We start from the raw sequence: 23,820 nt of genomic DNA on the forward strand, positions 1-23,820 counted from the left end.
TTCTAAATTGTTTAATCTTCTCTGTAGATCAATTGGTGTATCGGCTATAAGTGCAAGATCGTCTGCAAAGAGTAGTAGCATAACGTTATGAAAGTTCTCATGTATAAAGATGCCATTTCCACCACTGTTCTCAATTTCAGTTGCAAGTTCATTTATATACATTGCAAATAACCAAGGACTTAAAGTACAACCTTGTCTCACACCAGAATTACATGTAAAAGTTTCTGATAATCCATCAGTTGTTTTAACTTTTGCTTTGACATTGCCATAAATGTTTTGCAATAGCTTTATCATTCTGCCATGTAAATTTTTACTTAACAATATATAAAAAAGTTTTGAACGATTGATGCCATCAAAGGCTTTGCTAAAATCAATGAATGCACAGTACAGAACACCCTTTTTCTTTGATAAATATTTCATAATAATACTACACAGTATGAAAATATTATCTATTGTGGAATAGCCACTGCGAAAACCAGCTTGTTCTTCTATTAAATGCTCGTTCAAATCTGACCATACTTTTAATCTATTACAAATAATACCCATAAAAATTTTACTTATAACACATAAAAGTGATATGCCACGATAGTTACCACAATCATTTCTATCGCCTTTTTTGAACAATGTAATAATAATAGCAGTAGACCAACATTCTGGAAAATCTCCAGTGTGAAATATTTCATTAAATAATTTTAACAACACTGGCAGAAGTGTTGAAGATAAACATTTATAAAATTCCCCTGATAAACCATCTTCACCTGGTGATTTATTATTTTTAAGCTTTTTTATTTCACTTAAAATTTCTTCACTAGTAATATCACTGTCTAAATATGAAAAATTTTCATCAATACATAAATCACATTCAGTATTATGAGCCTGTACAAAATTATCAACAAATTCAGAAAAATTTACATCTTTATCTATTATTTCAGGGTTCAAAAGGTCAGAAAAATAAGTTTTCCATTCTTCACTAGAAATATTTGACCTAGGTATATTAGATTTACTAATAACTGATTTTATCAATTTCCAAAATTTACAAGAGTCTCCAGTTTTAGCAATATTACATAATTCAGTTTTCTTATTCTCTTTGTGTTGTTTTTGTTTAGTTACACACAACTTGTTAAAATTTTGTTTCGTTTTAACATATTCTTGTAGTATGTCAGCATTGCTAGTTGCTCGAAAATCATTTAATAATTTACACTTTTTTCTTTTCATAGACACACATTCTGAGTCAAACCATTCCTGATTGTTAATAGCACGTTCACTGCTTTTATTATGACATGATAATAAACCAGCTTCTGTACAAATATTTTGCAAGTGAGATACTAATGCCTTGGCAGCGTCATTTGTATTGCTGTCTATTAATTCTAAAATATCATTTAAACCTGCTAAGGAAGTCGGATTGACTATTAGATCTTTGCACAACTGAGCTTTGTTACTGTTCCATTTAAATCGTATCTGTTTCTCATTACAATATTCTTCACCATTTTCAACATGTCCTGAAACTGGAATATCTAAGCAACAAGAAATTGGTAAATGTTTAGATAAATCAACAGAAAGTACACTAAAATGTGATATCCATCTGAATATGTTATAGCTAGAAATAATATAATCAATAACACTAGCTCCATTTGCACACATATAAGTGAATTCACCATCTCTATCATTATGTTTGCGTCCATTTAATATATATAAATCCTTTGCACAACACAACTGTATCAATGAGCGACCAAAATTATTTGTAATTTTGTCTTTATTGCTACGTTTACACTGCGTAATAAATGACTTTGAGTCGTGATCGTTGTTTATTATGTATTGAAGACCAGGAATATAGTTAGGTTTATCTTCTGTGACAAAATCATTTAATTCTGAAGTCCTAGAATTAAAGTCACCCGCCATAAGTATTTCACAATTATCATACAATGATTCAACCTCAAAAAGCGCTTCTTCAAGAATATCAATACCATTTGTAGTGTTCTGATTACTATAAAAAATGGAGTTTTCTGGGGGTATATAAATAAATACCATTATAATTGTTTTGTTTTCAGAACAAAATTTAAGTATAATCATATCTTTAAATTGTTTCAAGATTTGTATAACTTTATATGTTGTAACAATATTTTTTCTAACCAACACTAACACACCACCTGAAGCTTTGTTGTAGACATGTAAATAGACTAGTCCATGTATGCCAACAGTATGTAATCATCGAATGTCGATAGACTATTGTATACCAGAAGAAGAAGAGAACCAATTTAATTTAAATACATTGAAGTTGTGGACATAGTAAAATCACAGATTTATATTTAAATAAGATTGTTCCCGAACAAAGGAAGGAATTCGTCATCACAATTGTTATATATGCCACTGGACAAACACTAGTTATCCCAAAGGGATGTGAATATTTTGCTTGGAAACTTTTGAGTATCAAAGTTTCAAATTAATTTCGGGATTTTTTTTTCTTGGTATGGCAATAACAGAAAAAAGAATAAATTACTTGTCCGCTAAATAGGGGTATTCTTGTCAGATGAAAGACTTTTAGTTATATTTAAAAAATAGGGAAAAATGACATTAAATTGGTCTTTTTTTTAAACAGCGTTAAAAAGATGTGTGTCTAAGGTGAACGCCACAAGAACCCTGTAATACTAGTACGAGAGTATAGCATGTAAACATTCCTTCTCAATAATATGGTTGTATTGGAAATCTTTTCATACAGATTGACAACTCATTGTCCGATATGAATGTAATATTTGCCACATGACGCCCATAGTTCTTTCTACCATCATCATCTTATTCTTTGATATTGCTGTCAACATCGATGGTTCACACCCAAACGAAATGGGAGTAATGGACCTTCAGAGCTTCTCTGTGTTATACACTTGTGAAATATATAGACCAAATTTCTGTATTGAAATGAATATACATCTCACAAACAGGATTTTCAAATAACGATTTTGAGTAATCACCTTACAAACCAATATAAACGTATGGCAAGATATAACCATGAAGGAATTTCGTTTTTGTCAGACACAAGAACTCATCACTATCATAAACGTATACGTATATATGCAGACAATTTCAAATATCAAGAACAAGCGGTCGATGTCGATAGTCCGTTTTCTAACTGTTGAGAGTTAGACATGTCACTTGTTCATTCTTGAAAGCCTTCATATTCCCCGTCTAACGATGGGAACTGTTTCTGATTGTGTTGACTATAAATGCTTGTAAGGTAATTCTGTCGTTTATCTGTACAAGCGGTTGCATTTCCTCTCCTTTCCCAACAAACAAACGAACGAAACGCTACTAGTCTGCTTTCTCTGGAGCTCATCCTCAATGGCTTTTATACGTCAGGAAACTTACATGTATACTAATAATGCTTGTTTCAAGAACAACGATGTATGGACGAACTATTCTAAATTCGTCAATATCAGTTATGCATGACTAAAATATAACTTTTATTACAACTACTGTATTACTTATTTGGATTCATGACGGCTATCATGTTCAACATTGAACAAATATTATCATAGAATTAAAAAAAAAATCCTCAAAAATCCTTAAAAAAAATAATGCCTTAGCTTAGATAATTGGTATTTTTTCACAAAAAGTTCGTGTAAATGATTGTCAAATGAATTTAATTATGTAAGAATAAAATGTTATAAAGAAACTAAAAATAAATCATGTATGTGGTATTCTTTTGTCAATTAAAAACTTTAAAATTGCAATAGATTTATTAGCATTTAAACACAGCCAGATTTGAATACAAGATAAGAAATTCCGGTAAAGTCAATGATATATCAAACAGATGTACAATGGTATATCAAATTGGGTAATATTGCATTTAGTTTTTATTAAAGATTAAAACTACTATTTGTTACTTCATATTTGAATCTTTACGCCAATTGCCGCTAAGAAAGTAATCAGAAATTGTTTCCTTTTATTTTTATACATTTTCGGATTTACGAATCTGAATTTTACTTTCAATTAATTTACACCATTTTTTTTGGTATCTTTATTCTCATCGTGTATTAAATCTTAGTGTCTTAACATCGTGACATCATACTCTTTCTTATCCTTTCTGTTTATCCTTTCCAAATAACAACATTTATACCTGTGTACGCTTGAACTCACACCTGCGGCTAAATAGCTACAAGGTAAACGAATTGACCTCAAGCCGAGAAATATACAGTGACCTTTACAAAATAATATACACACTCTGCTCACACATTAGTTGCATTGAAATGATTATCAAAACAATAACGGTAAATAGAACTGAAATATTTTCAGTTCAATATCAGTAAAAATGTTCAATAAATATTTAATGAATAAAATCTCAACAATAATTAATTAAATTTATTCAAAAACATTTACTAGAGATAAATTTTATAGGAGTTAAATTCAATTAATACAAAACGGTATATGCATATTCATTTTCGTTCATTATAATATTGTGGTTAATAACTACGACCATTTGTCAGCTGTGCGCTTTTAATTACGTATATTGTCGATAAGCTATAAGAGTTAAACAGATTTTATTTTTTCCCAGAATTCAATAAATCGGGCTAATACGTCACGACCCACTCGAGAATTCAACCAAAAAAGTTACAAATACCTGATTTTCTCCGTTATTAGAAGGAATATAAATTTAAAACTTTGCAAATGTGTTTTTTATGTTAAGATGAACATAATGAGATGATAAGTAAAAAATCGCGGAATTTCCCTATAATGTTAAGTTTATGTGACAGTTGTATTATAGAGCTTTATATTTAGGACTATCAACATAATATCAAGGATTATTAAAGAAGGCAAGACATTTCAGCGTGTGCACTCTTGTTTTTTATATTTTAGGCTAAGAATCTACAAATGTTAAATCAGTTAAGAAATATAGTCTCGGCATCAATATCGCATGTAGAAAATTGTCAGGTAAGTCTATCCTATTACCACACCAATATCACCATTTTACCACATTAGCATCAGATATTAAAAATAGTCAGGTATGTACAACATTATATAGTACCTTCATGAATATCTCACATAGAACATTTCTGGTATGTAGAAATGCCACAGAATTAAGTACTTTTCAGAATTGCTTAATAAAATAACTTTTTTTATCTGAACAAAAGTAGATTTGGAATATAAATCAATAAAACAGCAAACCCAATGACACAAAAAAAAATAGTTAACTTGTGGTCAATATAGTGTCTTAAATCATAATTATAGTGTAACCAGAGCTTCATTTCATGTCATAGAGCTGAAAAGATCTATTATATAAATAATACAATTGTTGTAAAAAAACACAGAAACTGATTTCACATGAGTTTAACGTATAAGCTATTTTGAGGTGAAATTCACATGAAATTCATGTGAATTTAAATTTGATGTGATTTAATGTGAATGAAATTTGCCTGTGTATATTGTAGTTTTGACTTAGTAGATGGTGACTCATCTTGGTACCAGCAAATTTGAATTTAATGAAAGCTTTTAATAGAAAAATTGTATACAAAAAGATCATTTACAGGAAATCAGTTCTTAATTAATTTTTGTTGTTACAGTTTTGCCAGGGACTTGGTTTTATATGTGAACTGTGCAGAAATAACTCTGATGTGATATTTCCATTTCAACTAAACAAGGTTGAAATTTGTCAAGGTGAGTAAATTTTAGCGATGAAAATGTAGAAATATGTTATGCTCTTTTTGTAGTTCTTCTTTGAATGACCTTTTCTGCTTGCATGAAAGTCATGTTGTTCAGGTAGCCTTATAACACCTCTTTGCATAAAATTTCAATTATTTACAACAACAAAAATCTTTCTTAGTCAGTATGGTACAGAACATCTAGTTTTGAACACCCACATGTATTGCAGCTTATAAGATACAATCTCTTGATAATTAAGACAAAAATAGTGGCATTTAATGAACATTTACTAAATGCAAAAAGAGAACTGGAGTGAATTTCAAATGATGACCCAGTTTCACTTTTTTGTGGTTTGAATGGTTCTAATTCTTATGTTACTTACAAGTAAACCAATGTGACAAATTTTTCTGTGAATTCCTAATTTTTCCTTGGGTATCAATTTTATGTGGATTTTTAAGGTAAAAGAAAAGCACTAATTGAAATTTCAAATAAAGTTTAAATTTCTATAAGCTAACTGCTTGTAAGCAGAATTTAGATTTATTCTCAGTTCATGATCTTAGACATAAAGCTTGAATCTCAGTTTTTGTATAGTGCAATTTATAGTCCATTAGAAAACTTGGAGATTCAAATGAACAAGGACTCATCAGAGAGTGTTATGGATTTATATCACTTAAGAAAAAACTTGAAATAATATTGCTGAACTTTATATTTGAGGTCCAAAAAATTGAACCAAATGTTGTATGTAACAAGCTCTATAGTAAAACACAACACATAAAAACTCCATTCTTTTTAGAAAGCTAATGTTGATTATTTTGAAAGTTCTTGTTGACTTTCTCTCTATGATAAATATGAAATGTTTCATAGTTATGTTATTTTATACATGTAATATTACAAGTTTCATGACAAACAAATTTTGTATTAAGAAATGTTGAAGGAGAATTTTTAAAGATTCATCTAAACTTTGATATTTGTAGGTTGTAAATCGTGTTTCCATAGAGACTGTTTTGTACCAGATAAATGTCCTAGATGTGCTAGATTAGAAGCTAGGTAGGTAAAACACACATTAACTTAGTGATTTTATTTATGTACTCATGCTGTGTGTTTGCTCTTATGAACTACGTCATATATGTACAATTTGCCGTCATTGTATTGAAGACGAATTCCATTTCATCTTACTGTGTCCGAAATATCAGGAACTTAGAGTAAAATTCTTACAGAAATATTACTGGTCTAAACCAAGTGTGTTTAAATTTATTGAACTTTTAAGTTTAAAGAACATCAAACAGTTAACCAATTTAGGAAAATACATGTTTACTGCATTTGAAATCAGAGACTGTCTATTTACTTGTTTACTATGAAAATTTACATTGACACCGATGAACTGTACAGTTCAAGGTAATAAAGAATTTGAATATACTGTTACTTACCTTTTATTGGGTTATTTTTGCATCAGTTTTTGGTTCGTCGGTTAGGCATGAGATGTAGCAGTTAAATTTTCCTTTGTTTCATAACCTAATACATTGCATTTAGATAACAGTGAAATTATTGCCTTATTATGTAAGTTTGGCAGTAAAAAGTCTACTGCATAAGTAGCAAAATTTTCAGGTATAAAGTCTTTATTCTTGAGTAATATCATTTATTTGTGTGTAGTGATTTTGTGTCAAGCATTACTACACATACTCTTTCTTTCCATTGTATACAAGTATATTTGGCCCTTTTTTTAGTAATGGCAATTTTAAATTACAATGTTTTTGGTCTTTAAAAATGTTCTATTAAGTGTGAAATTTATTTTAAAGAATACATCTGACAGCCAACTGTAACTTTGTAAATGTATAAAAACTTTTGGTTAAACATGACTGAAATTTAATTGAATATTTTGCAGAAGACAAAGAATGGAACAAAAGTTTTCAGAAGAAATGGATGAGGAAGATAGTTGATATTGGTAGATCTTACTTGCACAAGGCCTGATTTAACAATATTCCTGTTTGGTGCTTATTTATTTTCACATGGATGATTGTTGTGTCCAACACAAATGTGCCAAGCCATATGAATCTTCCTTTGTCTGTATTGGTTAAGATATGCATTTTAATTCATTTAAAAGCTACTTATATTTGAGCATGTATCTCACAGCTATTTCACGTTTGTGATCATCTTGTGTAATATAATACTCAAGAAAGTTATCAGATCCTGCTCAGCAATTATTTTTGAAGCCAGAACCTACATTTCATTTTTCATTGACATTTTATTTGTGTTATAATTCATTTCAAGAATTCACAGTTATATATAATGTTGATATTTCAATGTTGCATACAAAAAGGATATTTTCCTAAAATTTTCGTTTCGTTTAGTAAAAAACAGTTAGGGAACATTTATATCATTATGACCTACATTTTATCCTCAGAAAAACCTTTACATACTTAATCTTAATGATTGAATTTTCATTAATTTTTTTTTTTGTGGGACATGTGTGTCTTAGGGACGACATCAAAAGTTCAATGTAGGATAAAAAAAACTTAATTCACATAGTTTTTTCACTGACCCCCACCCCTCTTAACTTAATTTGGGAAAAACTCATTTACTTATATGGATTTATGTAAAATCGATTTTGGATTAACAAAACTTGCAGCAATGTTGACCCCCACCCCCAAACTATTTGATTTTATTTTTTATCCTACATCGATCTTTTGATATCTTACTGGTTAATAGTTGCTTAAATCAAAGTATTTGGAATCTTGGGGATAATTGTTTTATTAGCAATCATTCCACATCACCTTATTTTTACATCATTACATAATTTTGTTTTTTGTAAGGTTCATATTTATGTAAAATAGAATATTAAAATATGGTGCCTCATTTCTTACTATTAATGTAATTCAAACAAGTCATTGGCTCAACAAGAGGTCAAACATTTAAGATTCAACTGTAATTTTTATGCCCCACCTACGACAGTAGAGGGGCATTATGTTTTCTGGTCTGTGCGTCCGTTCGTCTGTTTCGTTTGTCTGTTCGTTTGTCCGTCCGTCCTTCTGTTTGTTCTTCGTCTGTCACACTTCAGGTTGAAGTTTTTGGTCAAGGTAGTTTTTGATGAAGTTGAAGTCCAATCAACTTGAAACTTAGTATACATGTTCTCTTTGATAACATCATTCTTATTTTAATGCCAATTTAGAGAATTTATTCCAATTTCATGGTCCAGTAAACATAAAAAATGATAGTGCGAATGGGACATCCGTGTACTGTGGACACATTCTTGTTATGTATTAAAAGATTCTGATAATTTGAACTTGTCATTTATTAAGTAGACAAAAAGAGGTTATATCAATATTTAATCTTCATCTTTTAGGCTTAATACAAAATATGATTTCCACCTAGATGGATTTTTTGTTATTTGTTGGGTTTTTTTTGGCATATGGCGACAATCAATTTCTAACTGCAAATGGAGTAAACATGAACTGTGCTGAAGATTCTGATATGACCAATAATGATAGATTTTTTAAGCATTCATGACTAAGAAAACACGTTATTTGGCTTGTGAAGACAATTACTTTTTTTTTGTGTGCTTGTTTGGACTATCATTTCATTTAGTTTTCTTCAAAAGTATACACATGGCTTATTAACTTATTATATTAATTTATATTTGATTATTGCATATAATGAGGTTAGATATTAACTGGTGACAAATATTCTGTGATATTATGTAAGTATGATAATGTTAATCCCAAGACAAAGTGATGAGATTTTTGACATACCATACACAAAGGTGATCTATAAATGTATCTAGTCCTTATTTTTTGTCAGAAAACAGGTTGCCTTTTTCTGTCACTATTAAATGCACGCTCAAATGTATAGTGCTTATATTTTTCTTGGAATAAGTTGGATTGTTTTGATTTTGCTTTATCCTTCTGTTAATAAATTACAAAGAGTCTTCCAAATTACCCTCACAATTGACTTATTTTTGACTAAATTTGTGTACATCATATGAACACAGAACTATAAATAACATGACTCATGTCTAAAAATTAAATTTTATGGAAAAGTCTTCATATTTTACATGTTTGCTTGCTTAATTTGTTAACATTAGGTTCTTTCGGATAAAAAAAAGAAATCAATAATTCAATAAAGGCCCCCTCATTTTTTTGGCGGGGGGGGGGGGGGGGGATTTGGTTGATTATATAGGGAATCTCTGAAGCATGACTGGAGCAAGGCCCCCCTTATGAAGAGTTCTAGATTCACCACTGATATGGCTAAACTATATAGACTCTTTTGTATTACATTTGATAGAAGGATAAACAAATCTGATACATCACATTACTTTGGTGCCAAAGAAAAAAACATATGGTTTTAAGAAGAAGGTATTAAGTAAATTCTTTAGCAATTAGAAATTGAAATCACTATGTAGTGTAAATCCATCAATTAACATGCTTATTTTTACAAATCATTTTTGTGGTAATCATGGTAATACTGAAGATATTTTTTTTTATTGTAATGGAATATAAAAAATATGTTATATTTCTTAACAATACAGAACTAATTGGTATAATTAATTTTCTATCTAGCAACTAAGAATTATATTTCATTTTGTTTACTTTAAGCCATTAATTCATTAAAATAATTGTCCAGACTAAATCATGCAGTAACATGTTAAAATGGCAGTTATATATTTTCTTTTCACTTATAAAAGTATAATACAGTAGCATTTGTATGGTGATTCGTAAACAGTTTTTCCATTTAAAGTTATTTATAATTTTTCTATTTGACATTGGATACAATGTAAGCTACAAACCAAAGAATTGTGAGAAATAAGTTACATGTTGATGATCATGTATAAATGTATGCCTCAATTTACACCAGGAACAAAAGAGATTTTAATCAATCTTAATCAATTTCAATTCTGTTTTTATTTTTTTCTAAGGCCAATGAAAACCAACTATTGTTTTCTTGCATCTTGGATTTTTATAAGATCAGGTCAAGTTGAATGGAAGATAAAGTTACATGAAATAAGTTTTTACAAATTACTGGTTATATATTATATAAAGTATCAGATGAAATTGACACTAAAGAATTTTCTTGTTTAAAAGCTATGGAATGTGAAATACAAAAATTGGAGATAAATCAAGAGAAAAGAAAAATTCTAACAGTTTTTACCATACATTAACAACATACACTTGGTTGTAAGACAACAAACATGTTTTTTTGTGTGTGTAGATTTCCCCTTATTCTTCAAAAGAAACTAAATTCAGACAAGACAAAATAAAGTTTCACAATGTGCCAAATTTTGAAGAAACAATAATACTTATTCATTAACAGAATCTAACTTTATGAATATTGAGAGAAGAAATAAAATGGCAATGTCGTTTTCTCTCAATATAATGTGGAGCAATTTCAGCATAGTGTCCATTTTTGATTGAAACGTAAACTAATTTAACATGTGGCTTATTAAATGTATAACTTTTAAACGAAAAATTTCAATATAAAAAAGAAATTGCTGTTATAATAAAAGTTGTCTTCCTATTAATCTGTTGTTTTAGTGTTGATCTTTGTTGTATTGTTTCAGATGCCTACTGAACAATTTCTATACTACTGCCCTTTAATATTATGTAAATACTAAATAAGGAAAATTATAATTAATATTCTGGAGGTATGGGGAGAAGGATATTTTCCTCTAATATTCCACAAGATATCAAATTAATATATCCTCAAAAACTAGATATTAAAGAAACAAAAGCTCTGCTATCTCACTTGAATTTTAAGACTTATACCTCGATTTTGGCATATTAAAGCAGTCACCTCAGTACCAGTATCTATGACAAAGGAGACAATGTCAATTTTGAAATTATATATCCCCTTACCTTAGCAGGAATGCATCAACTTTACCTGTGTATGGAATAAACATTTCCCAATTCATTTGATATAGAAGAGCTTACAGTTTCAACTCGGACTCTTTAAAACGTCACCAGTGTCTAAACAGAAAGTTGAAGAATAAGGGTTAATACATAAAATATTGTATGGTCCTTTTTCGAAAGAAGTTCTTCAGAAGATAACAAGACCTTAGATGATAAATATTCTGTATCATCTTCAAAAATAATTCATGATTGCCTTGAAGTATAGATTCTAGGTACTAAAAGAAGGACGAAAGATACCAGATGGGACAGTCAAACTCAAAAATCTTAGACAAACTGTCAACGCCATGGCTAAAAATGAAAAAGACAAACAGACAAACAATAGTACACATGACACAACATAGAAAACCAAAGAATAAACAACACGAACCCCACCAAAAACTAGGGGTGATCTCAGGTGCTCCGGAAGGGTAAGCAGATCCTGCTCCACATGTGGCACCCGTCGTGTTGCTTATGTGATATCAAATCCGGTTAATAGTCTAATTGGGTAGGTCACATTCATGAAAGGGAAGGGGATTGTAGTTACGACGTCAGGAACTAGGATTTTTGTGGGTAAAAAATCCTTGTTCATGAAATATTTACACTTACCTGCCTCCTTAACTAATTGCAATTTCCCTCTACTTCCCTATACGTTCGTCGAGTTTTTTTAATATAAATACGGTTATACCTCCAGTTATCTCCCTTACGAAGTTACGTAACTCTTCAGTTTCTCGAGACCAATATTAAAAGATTCCTCGAGAGGGGAGGAGGGCGGGTGAGGCAGGTAAGTGTAAATATTTCATGAACAAGGATTTTACCCACAAAAATCCTAGTTCACTTCAATATTTCCACTTACCTGCCTCCTTAACTAATTGCAAAAGAATTTGCAGCCCTACTAAAGGAGGTGGGAAAGGAATTAAATAAGGAATTAAAAAATTATATTCACCTATTTCTGTCTTCCTCTCTTGAAAGAATCCAAAATTGCTGACTTGGCAAAAATTGACTGGTGGTCTGGAACATCCTTTAAATAGAATGAAGTGAAAGTAGTTTCAGATGTCCAGTGAGCTGCCTTTAAAATTTCTTCAGCTGATACACCACAAAATAAAGCCCATGAAGTAGAGAGTCTTCTTGTATCATGTGCTCTTACTGTTTTTAAAGTGTCTTTATCTGCATTTTCATATGCATATCGCACTGTATTAACAATCCATCTTGCAATAGAATCCTTTGAAGCTTCTTTATGATGGTTTTTGTCGAGCCTTCGACTTTAGTCGAAAAAGCGAGACTAAGCGATCCTACATTCCGTCGTCGGCGGCGTCCACAAATATTCACTCTGTGGTTAAAGTTTTTGAAAATTTAATAACTTTCTTAAAGTATACTAGATTTCTACCAAACTTGGACAGAAGCTTGTGTATGATCATAAGATAGTATCCAGAAGTAAATTTTGTAAAAATAAAATTCCATTTTTTTATATTTTATTTATAAATGGACTTAGTTTTTCTGCGGGAAACATAACATTCACTCTGTGGTTCAAGTTTTTAAAATTTTAATAACTTTCTTTAACTATCCTGGGTATGTACCAAACTTAGACAAAAGCTTGTTTATGATCATAAGATAGTATCCAGAAGTAAATTTTGTAAAAAAATAAATTCATTTTTTCCGTATTATACTTTTAAATGGACTTAGGTTATCTGCCAGGAAACAACACATTCACTCTGTGTGTTAATTTTTTGACTTTCTTATACTATATTTAATTTGTACCAAACTTGGACAGAAGCTTGTTTATGATTAAAAGCTAGTATCTAGAAAGGAAATTTTGTTAATATTTGGTATCTGTGTATCTGTATTTTGCTTTTAAATGGACTTTCTTCCAATTAACATTACACACAGTCTGCAGTTAAAGTTTTAAAACATTTATTCGATTCATAAACTATCCTGATTTTTTTACCAAACTTGGACAGAAGCTTCTTACAATCAAAAGATAATATCAAGAGGAATATTTTTATTGATTATTTTCCTCATTTTTGTTGAGCCTGGGAGTTACAGCAAAAGTAGGCGAGACACTGGGTTCCGCGGAACCCTTATGAATTTTTTTGATAAGTAACAAACAGTCTGTTTGATATCTTTATATATTTTGCTCTATTTATGTAAATCCTTAATGCACGGCAAGGGCATAGTTTCAAATCCTCCGAATCAGTTGCATAAGAATTAAATGAAGGAATGAATAATGGCTCCCAAGTCCTATTCAAAGTCTGTGTTTTTGCAAGAAACTGTATATTTGGTAATAGTTTAATTCCATTTTTTTCAAATCTAAAATGTCCATCATCTAATGATAAGCTATGGATTTCACTAACTCTACTGGCTGATGCAATAGCTACTAGAAAAGCTGTTTTGAATGTTAAAAACTTTAATTCAATTGAATCTAAAGGTTCAAAAGGATGTTTTGTAAGCATCAATAAAGCTAAAGGTAAATTCCAATTTGGAGTCAATTGACGAATTGGTGGATTCATATTAAATAATCTTTTAATCAATGATGATAACTCAGAACTGTTTGAAATTTCTAATCCATTATTATGAATCAAAGCTATGGCTGACTTGTAACCCGTAATAGTCTGTAGTTTGCATTTTCTTACAGTAGAAAGATATTAAAAAAAATCATATATTCTGAGCCTTGCGTCATACACTGTTTGAGTAGATGTTTTTCTGGCATTTGCCATAATTTCTGCAGTTTTTTCAGAAAATCCTTTTGATTTATGGCGCAGTTTGATAATTTCCATGCCACAAGATTCAATGTTTCTGGAATCTGATGAAATATTTGTATTCGATTATGAATTTGTGAAAGCAGATCTGGCAGAAGTGGTAGTATTATTGGAATATCTATCATTAGATCCAATATCTGAGGATACCAAGATTGTCTTGGCCACATTGGTGCTATTAGAAGAACAACTGTCTTTTCTTCTCGAATCTTCTGTAATATCCGAGGAACAAGGATTGGAGGAGGAAATGCATATGCATACATGCCGCTCCAATTTACAGTTAGAGCATCTACTTAAAATGCTGCTATGTCTGGAACCGTAGAGCAATAAACTGCTAACTTTTTGTTCTGAGCTGTTGCAAACAGATCTATACTTGGAGTTCCCAGTCTCTGAAATATCATATTTACTATCATATTGTTGAGTGTCCATTCTGTCATCTTGTAAAGATTTTCCCCCCTCGAAAGAGCATCTGCTAGTAGATTTATCTTTCCCGGAATGTGAACTGCACGGATATTTACTTTGTTCTGAATACACCATTGATAAAGGTCCCAAGTTAGGTAACACAGTTCTGGCGAATGGGTTCCGCCCTGTTTGTTGATATAACTTATCACTGTTGTATTGTATGACCTTATCAAAATATTCTGTCTTTCACGATCTGTACAGCTTGTTGAAGAGCTAGGTGTACAGCCTTCAATTCCAACCAATTTATATGTTTTAGTTGATAAGACTTTGGCCAAATTCCTGATGTCTGCCAAGTTTCTAGATGAGCTCCCCATCCTAGTTCTGAGGCATCTGTGATCAATGTCAACTGAATTGTCGGCTCCTATAAAGACATTCCTTTGAAAATATTTGTCCGATTTGTCCACCATCTTAAATGTACTGTCAAGCTCATTCGTACAGGAATGAACTGATTCAATGGTTGGATGTTTGGCCGCCATAGTGCTAACAAATAAAGTTCGATTGGCCTCATTTGTAATCTTCCCATGGGTATTAGGTAAATGCATGAAGCCATCAGACCTAGTAATTTTAAAATTACTACTGCTTGAATCTGTTGACTGTTTAGTAATGCATGTATTATTTCCAAAAAACTTTGAAATCTTGTCTCTGTTGGTGTTACTATCCCTTTCTCTAGATTGAAAAGGGCTCCCAAGTATTCTATATGTTGGGTTGGTATTTAGTTTGACTTTTTCTGATTTACTATAAGTCCCAAATCTTGAACTAGACGGAATACAAAATGCATTTGCTTTAAAAGAGCTGTTTTGTCTGAATTGCTGATCAGCCAATCGTCTAGATACATGAATATCTGAATCATTAACTTTCGTAAGTATGCTGCTAATACAGCCATGATCTTTGTGAACACTCTTGGGGCAGATTTGAGCCCGAATGGCATTGCTCGAAATTGGTAGCTGTGACCTAGAAATCGGAATCTCAGGAATTGTTTGTAATCTGTGTGAATTGGGATATGAAAATATGCATCTGCTAAATCCAATGTTACTGCATAGTCTCACTTTTTTAAAGCCTTCATAATAGAACGGAGTGTTTCCATCTTGAAATGATGAGGCACTACTATTTGGTTTAGAGGTTTTAGATTGAGAATCGTTCGCAGACCTCCTTGTCGGTTTGGAACTACGAAAACTGTGCTGTAATAACCAAAGTTTTCTTGCCCAACAGGAACATGCTCTATAACGTTTTTTTCTAATAAAACACTTATTTCTGTTAAAATTACCGACTCCTGAATACCATATCTTGGAACACTTGTCTCTTTTATGTTTAAACGTGGATGACTCATAAACTTCCAGTAAAGTTTCTAAACCCATTGATCTCCTGTGATCTTTGCCCACTTCCTGTGAAACATTAGCAAACGTGCCCCTACCTGGGGACTTATATTTACAGTTTGTACAAGGTTCTTTGAACTTGTTTCCTTGGAGCTGGGAAACCTTTTGGGCACTCAGCTGCTTTCCGAAAAAAATTTCCTTTCCTTGAAAAATTTCCTGGACGAAAATTATCTTTGTTGGAGTAAGTGTTAGTTCTGGCAACTTTAGCTCCACTCTCAGAATTATCAGAATAATCGCCTTTCCTCTTTCTGTTAAAGTCATTTACCTGAGTGCGATCATCTCTAGACTTGTTAAAGTTCTTGCTAAAACTACCAGCATTATTATAAACATTCTGGGTTTCTCTAGCATCCCGTAAATTTTCTGCTGATGTATGCAGTGTGTCAAAGTATTTTCCATTAAAAAGTTGACTGCCAAAAACGGGCAACTTTAACAACTTCTTTTCTGTCGACTTACTAATGAAGTTAACATTTTTCAGAAAAAGTTTTCTTGTACTTAATACTGAATTTGCCATGATTCTTCCTGATAAATCGGCCGTACTTCTAAAGCAATTAATTAATGCTTTACGTCCTTCAATTCTATCATCTTCACAAGTTGCCTCATTCAAAAAGGCAAAAATCATAGTACCATATGAAACTGCTCTAAAAAGTGCTCTAGCAGAATTGTCCATACGACGAAAATCATTATCTAATTCTCTGTGAAAAGGTGAAATATTAACTCCAGATTTAAAAGAATTGCCTTTATGACCAATATGTAGCCCTTCCTCAATATTGTCATCTAACTTAGGAGGACTACAGAAAGCATTAAAATCATCTTTCTTAACCATGAAAGCCTTATCATCCCTACCACGAACAGCTCTGTTTTTCAAATGACCAGAGATAGCTTCCTTTTCTACAGATTTGACCATGTCAATAATTGTTCCTTCCAAAGGTAATTTAATTGCTGATTTTTTATCATTCTTGTCAGGATTTAGTCTTGCCGAAACAAAAGAAGGACGTTCCTGCTGAGTCTCTGAAGATTCGGGTTATATCTCTAGAACCGTTGCCATTTTATTAATAAAAGAAATCCACTCAATTGGATCAGAAGCCCCAGGTGCCCCTTCTGGCACCTCCACTGGGGTGCATGTAAACATTTGACTAGATCGTGGGGATGCAGACCCATCAATCTTTTCTTCTGGATCAAGATACGAAACTTGATCTTGATCAACATTAGTCATTAAAGACATCTGATCGTCATAGCTTTTGAACTTGTCAAAATGTGGCCTTTGGTTTGGCAAAGTTACAGAACTAGGCTTTCCAGGAGGTTGAACTTCAAGACCATTAGCATTGATATCAATCAATTTCTTTTTGAATAAGTTTTGTATTTGTAATTGTACCTGTTCTTGTACATTGGCCGAAATATCGACCATACAAGTGCTGTTGTCAGGTGTGTTTTCAGTGACAGTGTCGTCATTTGAAGCTCCGACTGCCGCCTCCACAGGTGGACTTATGTCTTTGAAATCTGTCAACCCATCTACACAGACGGGTTGCGACAGTTTATTCAATTCAATTGTCTTCTGAACACTTTTTTCAATCATTTTCATGACCACACTCCGATGCTCCTTCGACCAATTTTTACAAATTTTGCATGGGAATGACTCGTTACAAATACGATGTTTGTAACATTCATCGTGCTCATCCAACGTATTCATCCTGTCCGGACAATTTAAACACTTCTAAAACTTATCATTCCTGTTTTTCCATCTTACGATACAACTCTTTAAATCCAAATAAACGCACAGGGAAAGCCACACATGTGCTTTAATGGCTGCCGCCGAGAGAAACTGAAGAGTTACGTAACTTCGTAAGGGAGATAACTGGAGGTATTGCCGTATTTATATTAAAAAACTCGACGAACGTATAGGGAAGTAGAGGGAAATTGCAATTAGTTAAGGAGGCAGGTAAGTGGAAATATTGAAGTGAACATATCCGATATCATTTGTGAAACGGTTATTCCATAACGGTCAAGCATCTGGCGATGGCATCCGTAAAATTTACGAAGGGATGATTTCAACTTCACTAACGTTTATCATCTTAATTTTGTGTTATAAATGTAGTGTGCTTTTTATTTGTGTTTGTATATTTTAAACCTTTTCTGTTTAATCGGTTTTTGGTAATATCTTTTTTGGCTTGGCTCAGTATTTATACATCCCACCATTGTGTTATTGTGCTATGGTCATTTTTTACTCACCTGGCCCAAAGTGCCAATTGATCTTTCTTATCACTTGGTGTTTGTCGTCTGTCATCTTTCGTTACTTTATTAAAAATCATCTCCTCTGAAACTACTGGCCCAAAGTAAGCCGAACTTGGCTCTAATCATTAATGGCGTATATGATTTTAAAGTTTTATTTATTATTTTGAAAACAAAGAAAATAAAGATTATAAAACAAAATAGAGAAATTTTGCCAAAATACTCACAACTTTTGATATAAAATTGAGAATGGAAATGGGGAATGTAGCAAAGAGACAACAACCCGACCATAGAAACTACAACATCAGAAGGTCACCAACAGGTCTTCAATGTAACGAGAAATTCCCGTACCCGGATGCGTCCTTCAGCTGGCCCAGAAACAAATATATACTAGTTCAGTGATAATGAACGCCATACTAATTTCCAAATTGTACACAAGAAACTTAAATTAAAATAATACAAGGCTAACAAAGACCAGAGGCTCCTGACTTGGGACAGGCACAAAAAGGCGGCGGGGTTAAACATGTTTATGAGCTTTCAACCCTCCCTCTATACCTCTAGCCAATGTAGAAAAGTAAACGCATAACAATACGTACATTTAAAATTCAATTCAAGTGAAGTCCGAGTCTGATGTCAGAAGAAGGAACCAAAGAAAATATACAAAATGAAAATTATACATAAATAACAACAGACTACTAGTATTTAATTGACATGCCAGCTCCAGACTTCAATTAAACTGATTGAAAAATTATGATTTCATCATATGAATATCAGGCACAATCCTTCCCGTTAGGGGTTTAGTATCATACCATCATAACATATATGAGAAGAACATAACCCGTGTCATGCCAACAACTGTTTTTTGAATAAATGTGTTTAATTCCGATGCAAAAACCCTATAAGTGAATATATGTTAACGCCAAAATATGCAATCTTTAATGACCTGACAACAGTATCGTAACTATATCCATTCTTAATAAGTCTATTTAAAGGTTTTGTTAGTTTCTGCGGTGAATACTGACATTTTTGTGCTTTATAAAGAATAATTCCATAAAAAATTGGATGTGAAATACCTAAACGGATAAGAAGTCTGCATGTTGAGCTATACTTACGAATGATGACCTTATACCGATGATAAAATTTAGTAAATGTTTTGACTAGTTTGTGATTTCGAAAACCCTGGTGTAATCATTGTTCAGTAATACATAAATTTCTCTCGTTAAAATCTAAAACATTGTTACATTCACGAGCGAATCGTACAAGTTGAGATATATAAACACCGCAAGATGGTGACAAGGGAATGTCAAGGGCATATACAGTATCAACGCATGTCCAATTGATATAGTTTTTTTGTTTATTGCTACTAAAAAAAGACCTTAAAGAGTTTGAACATATATATTCACATTCTGACTTTTTAAATGCCCATTTAATTAGGTGGGTGAATTTTTTCTTAATAAAAATGTGAGGCAATGCGGTATACAGGGTAGAAACATCAAAACTTTGAACAGATTCAAAATCACCAATATAAGCATGCAATTTATCAAGTACATCCAACGAGTGCTTGGCACTCCAAAAGTAATTAATTCCACTTTTTTCGAAAGCCTTATTTGAACAATTTATTATCAGGTCTTTTATTGTACCAAGTTTACTGGTTAGAAGAATAGACAATTTAGTTGTGGAACAATGGCTTGAAGACGAAATAAATCTATATTTATAAGGTGTTTTGTGGAGCTTCGGAATACATAGTTGGGACTTTCTTTGTATTTGGTTCTGCTTGTAAAGTAAAAAGTAAAACATATGTTTGTTTCCTATGACTAACGAATTCATTTATATATTTACTTGATCCTGTTTGGGGATCAAGATTTGAAAATATCATCCTGCAAGAAAATCCGGTTTACTGTCAATTTGACAGCCTCTTTTTACCTATTATGTCTGTTCGTTTAAATCACACTTTGTAAAAATAACGGAATTCTATGCGACTGTCATACAAGTGAGAGGTTTAGCTAGTTATGTAAGGTCAACGATTTTCTACACAAGGAAAACTGTACTAAGTAAAATAAAATTAACGGTACCAATTTTCTTGCACCATATGCGCATTTCGACAATACATGTCTCTTCAGTGATGCTCGTGGCCAAAATATTTGCAATCCAAAGCTTATATAAAAGATGAAGAGCTATAATCCAAAAGGTCCAAAAAGTATAGTCAAATCCGTGAAAGGAATCAGAGCTTTGCATGAGGGAGATACATTCCCTAATTTATAATAAGTTCTAATATTTTGTTACAACAAATTTTAATAACACAATAAATCCGTATTTTCATGCCAGTACCGAAGTACTGGCTACTGGACTGGTGATACCCTCGGGGACTAATAGTCCACCAGCAGAGGCATCGACCCAGTGGTAGTAATAAAATTAACGGTACCAATTTTCTTGCATCATATGCGAATTTCGACAATACATGTCTCTTCAGTGATGCTCGTGGCCAAAATATTTGCAATCCAAAGCTTATATAAAAGATGAAGAGCTATAATCCAAAAGGTCCAAAAAGTATAGCCAAATCCGTGAAAGGAATCAGAGCTTTGCACGAGGAAGATACATTCCCTAATTTATAATAAGTTCTAATATTTTGTTACAGCAAATTTTAATAACACAATAAATCCGTATTTTCATGCCATTTAAGATATGACTGTTGTTTTCCGTTCGTTTGATGTGATTGAGCTGAGGTACTTTTCCATTTTGAATTTTCCTTGGAGTTTGGTATTTTTTGTTTACCTTTTGCTACCAATCATACGGAAATGACAAAGCACAGATTTTTATAAGTCAAAATGACGACTGTTGCCAAGAGGACAGATTACAAAAATAAGTTGATCCACCTTATTTTAAAAGGTAAAAAATAAAACTGGAAAAAGGAACGGTAATTAATTTAAGATAAAATACAGAAAAATGGTAACGACGAGTGGAACTTATTCTATGTCATCGGTAACTGTAAGACAAATCATGATATCCGTAAAACTTTACCTAATACTTTGCCTGTCAATGAAGTGTTCATGTAGTAGTTTTACAAAACAAATTGTTAACGTAATCACAAAGAAGGTTGACCATGAAATAGTCAAGTGAAAAACATCGCCCTTACAATAAAAAAAATAACCAAAAGGAGCAGCAATATTATAAGAATTTCAAACGACTTCAAAATATGTCCAATTTCTACCAGATCAACATCTGGGAGAGAAAGAAGATATAAAATGCTAAATATGATGGATCTGAAATAACACAGTTAAATCAGAGAAGAATATAGGAGTGACTAGATTCTAAACTGAAACTCGTCATGAATGGAATTTATATTAAATAAATTTTAATTTGTCGCTATTCTTACTGTACTTTTCTTTATTATAGAATCACGAAAAAAACAAGCAACATTAAAATATTTCGTTGAACTTTCTTTGCAAAAATATAAATGCACTTTAAAGAACCATATGAGGAAAGCCCTTAGTATTTTTGCAAATAAAATATGTTCTGATTGTCAAGTTTGACATATTACATAAGGATTTTTATCTTAAATCTTAAATCAATAACACTTTTCCTCTCGAATATGACGTCTTAGTTTTATTTACAACTTAAGTACTCAAATGTTTAATAGGTCAATATCGACTGGCAGCATTATGAATGTGGTTCAATTGTCTTGCCTTAGTAAATTCTGACAATAGATTAGATCCTAAAGGTTAATTTTGAATAAAAAATACTATGATATTAAGACAATCAAAAAACTCTTTGACCGAGTACATTAAAGCATCAGTAGTTTACCACTGTTCAAAAGTCATAAATCAATTGAGAGAAAACAAATCGTAATTACAAACTAAAACCGAAACACATCAACTATTGGAGGGAAACAACGAAACAACAGAACACTGAAGTGCAAAAAAAAACCTACAATTCAACATACAAAGAAACGAACTATTAGATAGCAACTGTCATATTCATGACTTGGTACAGGACATTTTAAGAAAAACATGGTGGATTGAACCGGCTTTTTTGGCTAGCCAAAAATCGCGCTTTATGGCGATGTTTTACATACCGCTAAGATGACAACATAACATGTTGAAAACAATACAAATGAATGCAAGAACACTCAAGACAGAGAAATACATAATGATACAATACTACATTTCGACATGTTAACTGCAACGCTGTAAACTGTTTTTAATCAAATATAGAAGCATACACTCTGTTCGAATCTATCAAGTCTCTTAAGTCTTATACAAAAGACTCACCATTGAAATTCGAACCCACAAATTCAAGAGGACCAAAATAAGTACAAAGCTGAAGGGCATTGGAGACCTTACAGTCCGAAAGGAACATTAGCCTAACTTATGTATTTTCAGAAAAGAAAAGTTCACAATGGGTGAATTGAACTAAAAGTTTAGTTCTCAACCGACTGATGAAAATTCAAGTTGGGACATGATAAAATATACTAATGTGTCATTTATGGTAAGTACATTGAGATCAATGCAGTCAATATGGTCGCCAAAGGTTGACTTATTTAGTTAAAGGACAGCAACTTCATAGCATTAATAAAAGTTATAAGATAATGCGTTGGTCATCTGTTTTATGGAATGGAAGAGTGGTATACTACCGTTGTCTTTATGTATGAAGTTAAACTTATACTTTCAAAGTCGTTAGAATAATAGTGTTACCAAATCAGGAATTTGGCAGTTGTTACCATATATTCCGTTTCTATGTATGCTGGCGTTTGTTTTTGTTTTCCTCAGTTTTGTTTCTGACCCGGATTTGTGTCAGTTATTCTTTTTTTTTTTTTTCGCATTAGGACAAAAGATGGAAAATATCTATACCATTTAGGTATCTTATTTAAAACCCCGCTTTGGTATACACATATAGTTCCACTGTACCTCTGAATACTGATTTGATTCAGGAGAGTGGAGGAATGTCTTGTTTTTAATTTTTGGTTAAAATTCAAAGGAATTTTCAGGACTTCTAATTCCTTAATTAAGCAGTTTTTATAATGTTATTAACTATGTTCTGATGATTGTTATTTACGGGGACAACATCAAACTTATTATGAAGGTAAGACAAGAGCTCAGCAACGTTGTAATCTAACCTGAGGAAGACTAAAAAAATCAGAATTTAAAATTCCTATGGAGATTTGCATAGAAAAGGGAATAACTCTTGCAAAAAAGGCAAAAATATCAATAAAAATTGATACAAAATTATAACTTTACCACTTCTATTCACCAGAATGTATTGATTCTTGATTTTTTAAGCAGTCTGTAGAGTATAACAAACAACTCTAAAGATGTTTTCATATCTTTAATCAAGCTTTAAACATGTCAAGGTAAAGAATCTCAAATTTAATAAAAATAATCAAGCATGTATTCTTCTTTTTTGGGTTTAAAGTTTATTTAGATAAGCAAGCTGCTGAAAAAATTTAATACACACAGATATAAACAAAAGCAAATTTTCACATTATTTTTTCAAAATGGTCAC

At 31.8% G+C, this 23,820-nt stretch overlaps 1 protein-coding gene across 6 annotated transcripts in view; it reads left to right on the forward strand.

The window, feature by feature from the left end:
- LOC134712271 (run domain Beclin-1-interacting and cysteine-rich domain-containing protein-like) overlaps positions 1-7,753 on the forward strand; it is a 32,356-nt gene extending 24,603 nt beyond the window's left edge. For all 6 annotated transcript variants that reach the window (XM_063573649.1, XM_063573650.1, XM_063573655.1 and 3 more), the window contains 4 exons: positions 4,849-4,923; positions 5,553-5,646; positions 6,606-6,678; positions 7,514-7,753. In XM_063573649.1, coding sequence (XP_063429719.1) covers positions 4,849-4,923; positions 5,553-5,646; positions 6,606-6,678; positions 7,514-7,568 — 297 coding nt within the window. In that variant the 3' untranslated portion in view covers positions 7,569-7,753. The remainder of the gene's footprint in view (positions 1-4,848; positions 4,924-5,552; positions 5,647-6,605; positions 6,679-7,513) is intronic.
- The last annotated feature ends 16,067 nt before the right edge of the window (positions 7,754-23,820 follow it).

Source organism: Mytilus trossulus, chromosome 3 (genome assembly GCF_036588685.1).
Source record: "Mytilus trossulus isolate FHL-02 chromosome 3, PNRI_Mtr1.1.1.hap1, whole genome shotgun sequence".
In the NCBI taxonomy this organism is placed as follows: domain Eukaryota; kingdom Metazoa; phylum Mollusca; class Bivalvia; order Mytilida; family Mytilidae; genus Mytilus; species Mytilus trossulus.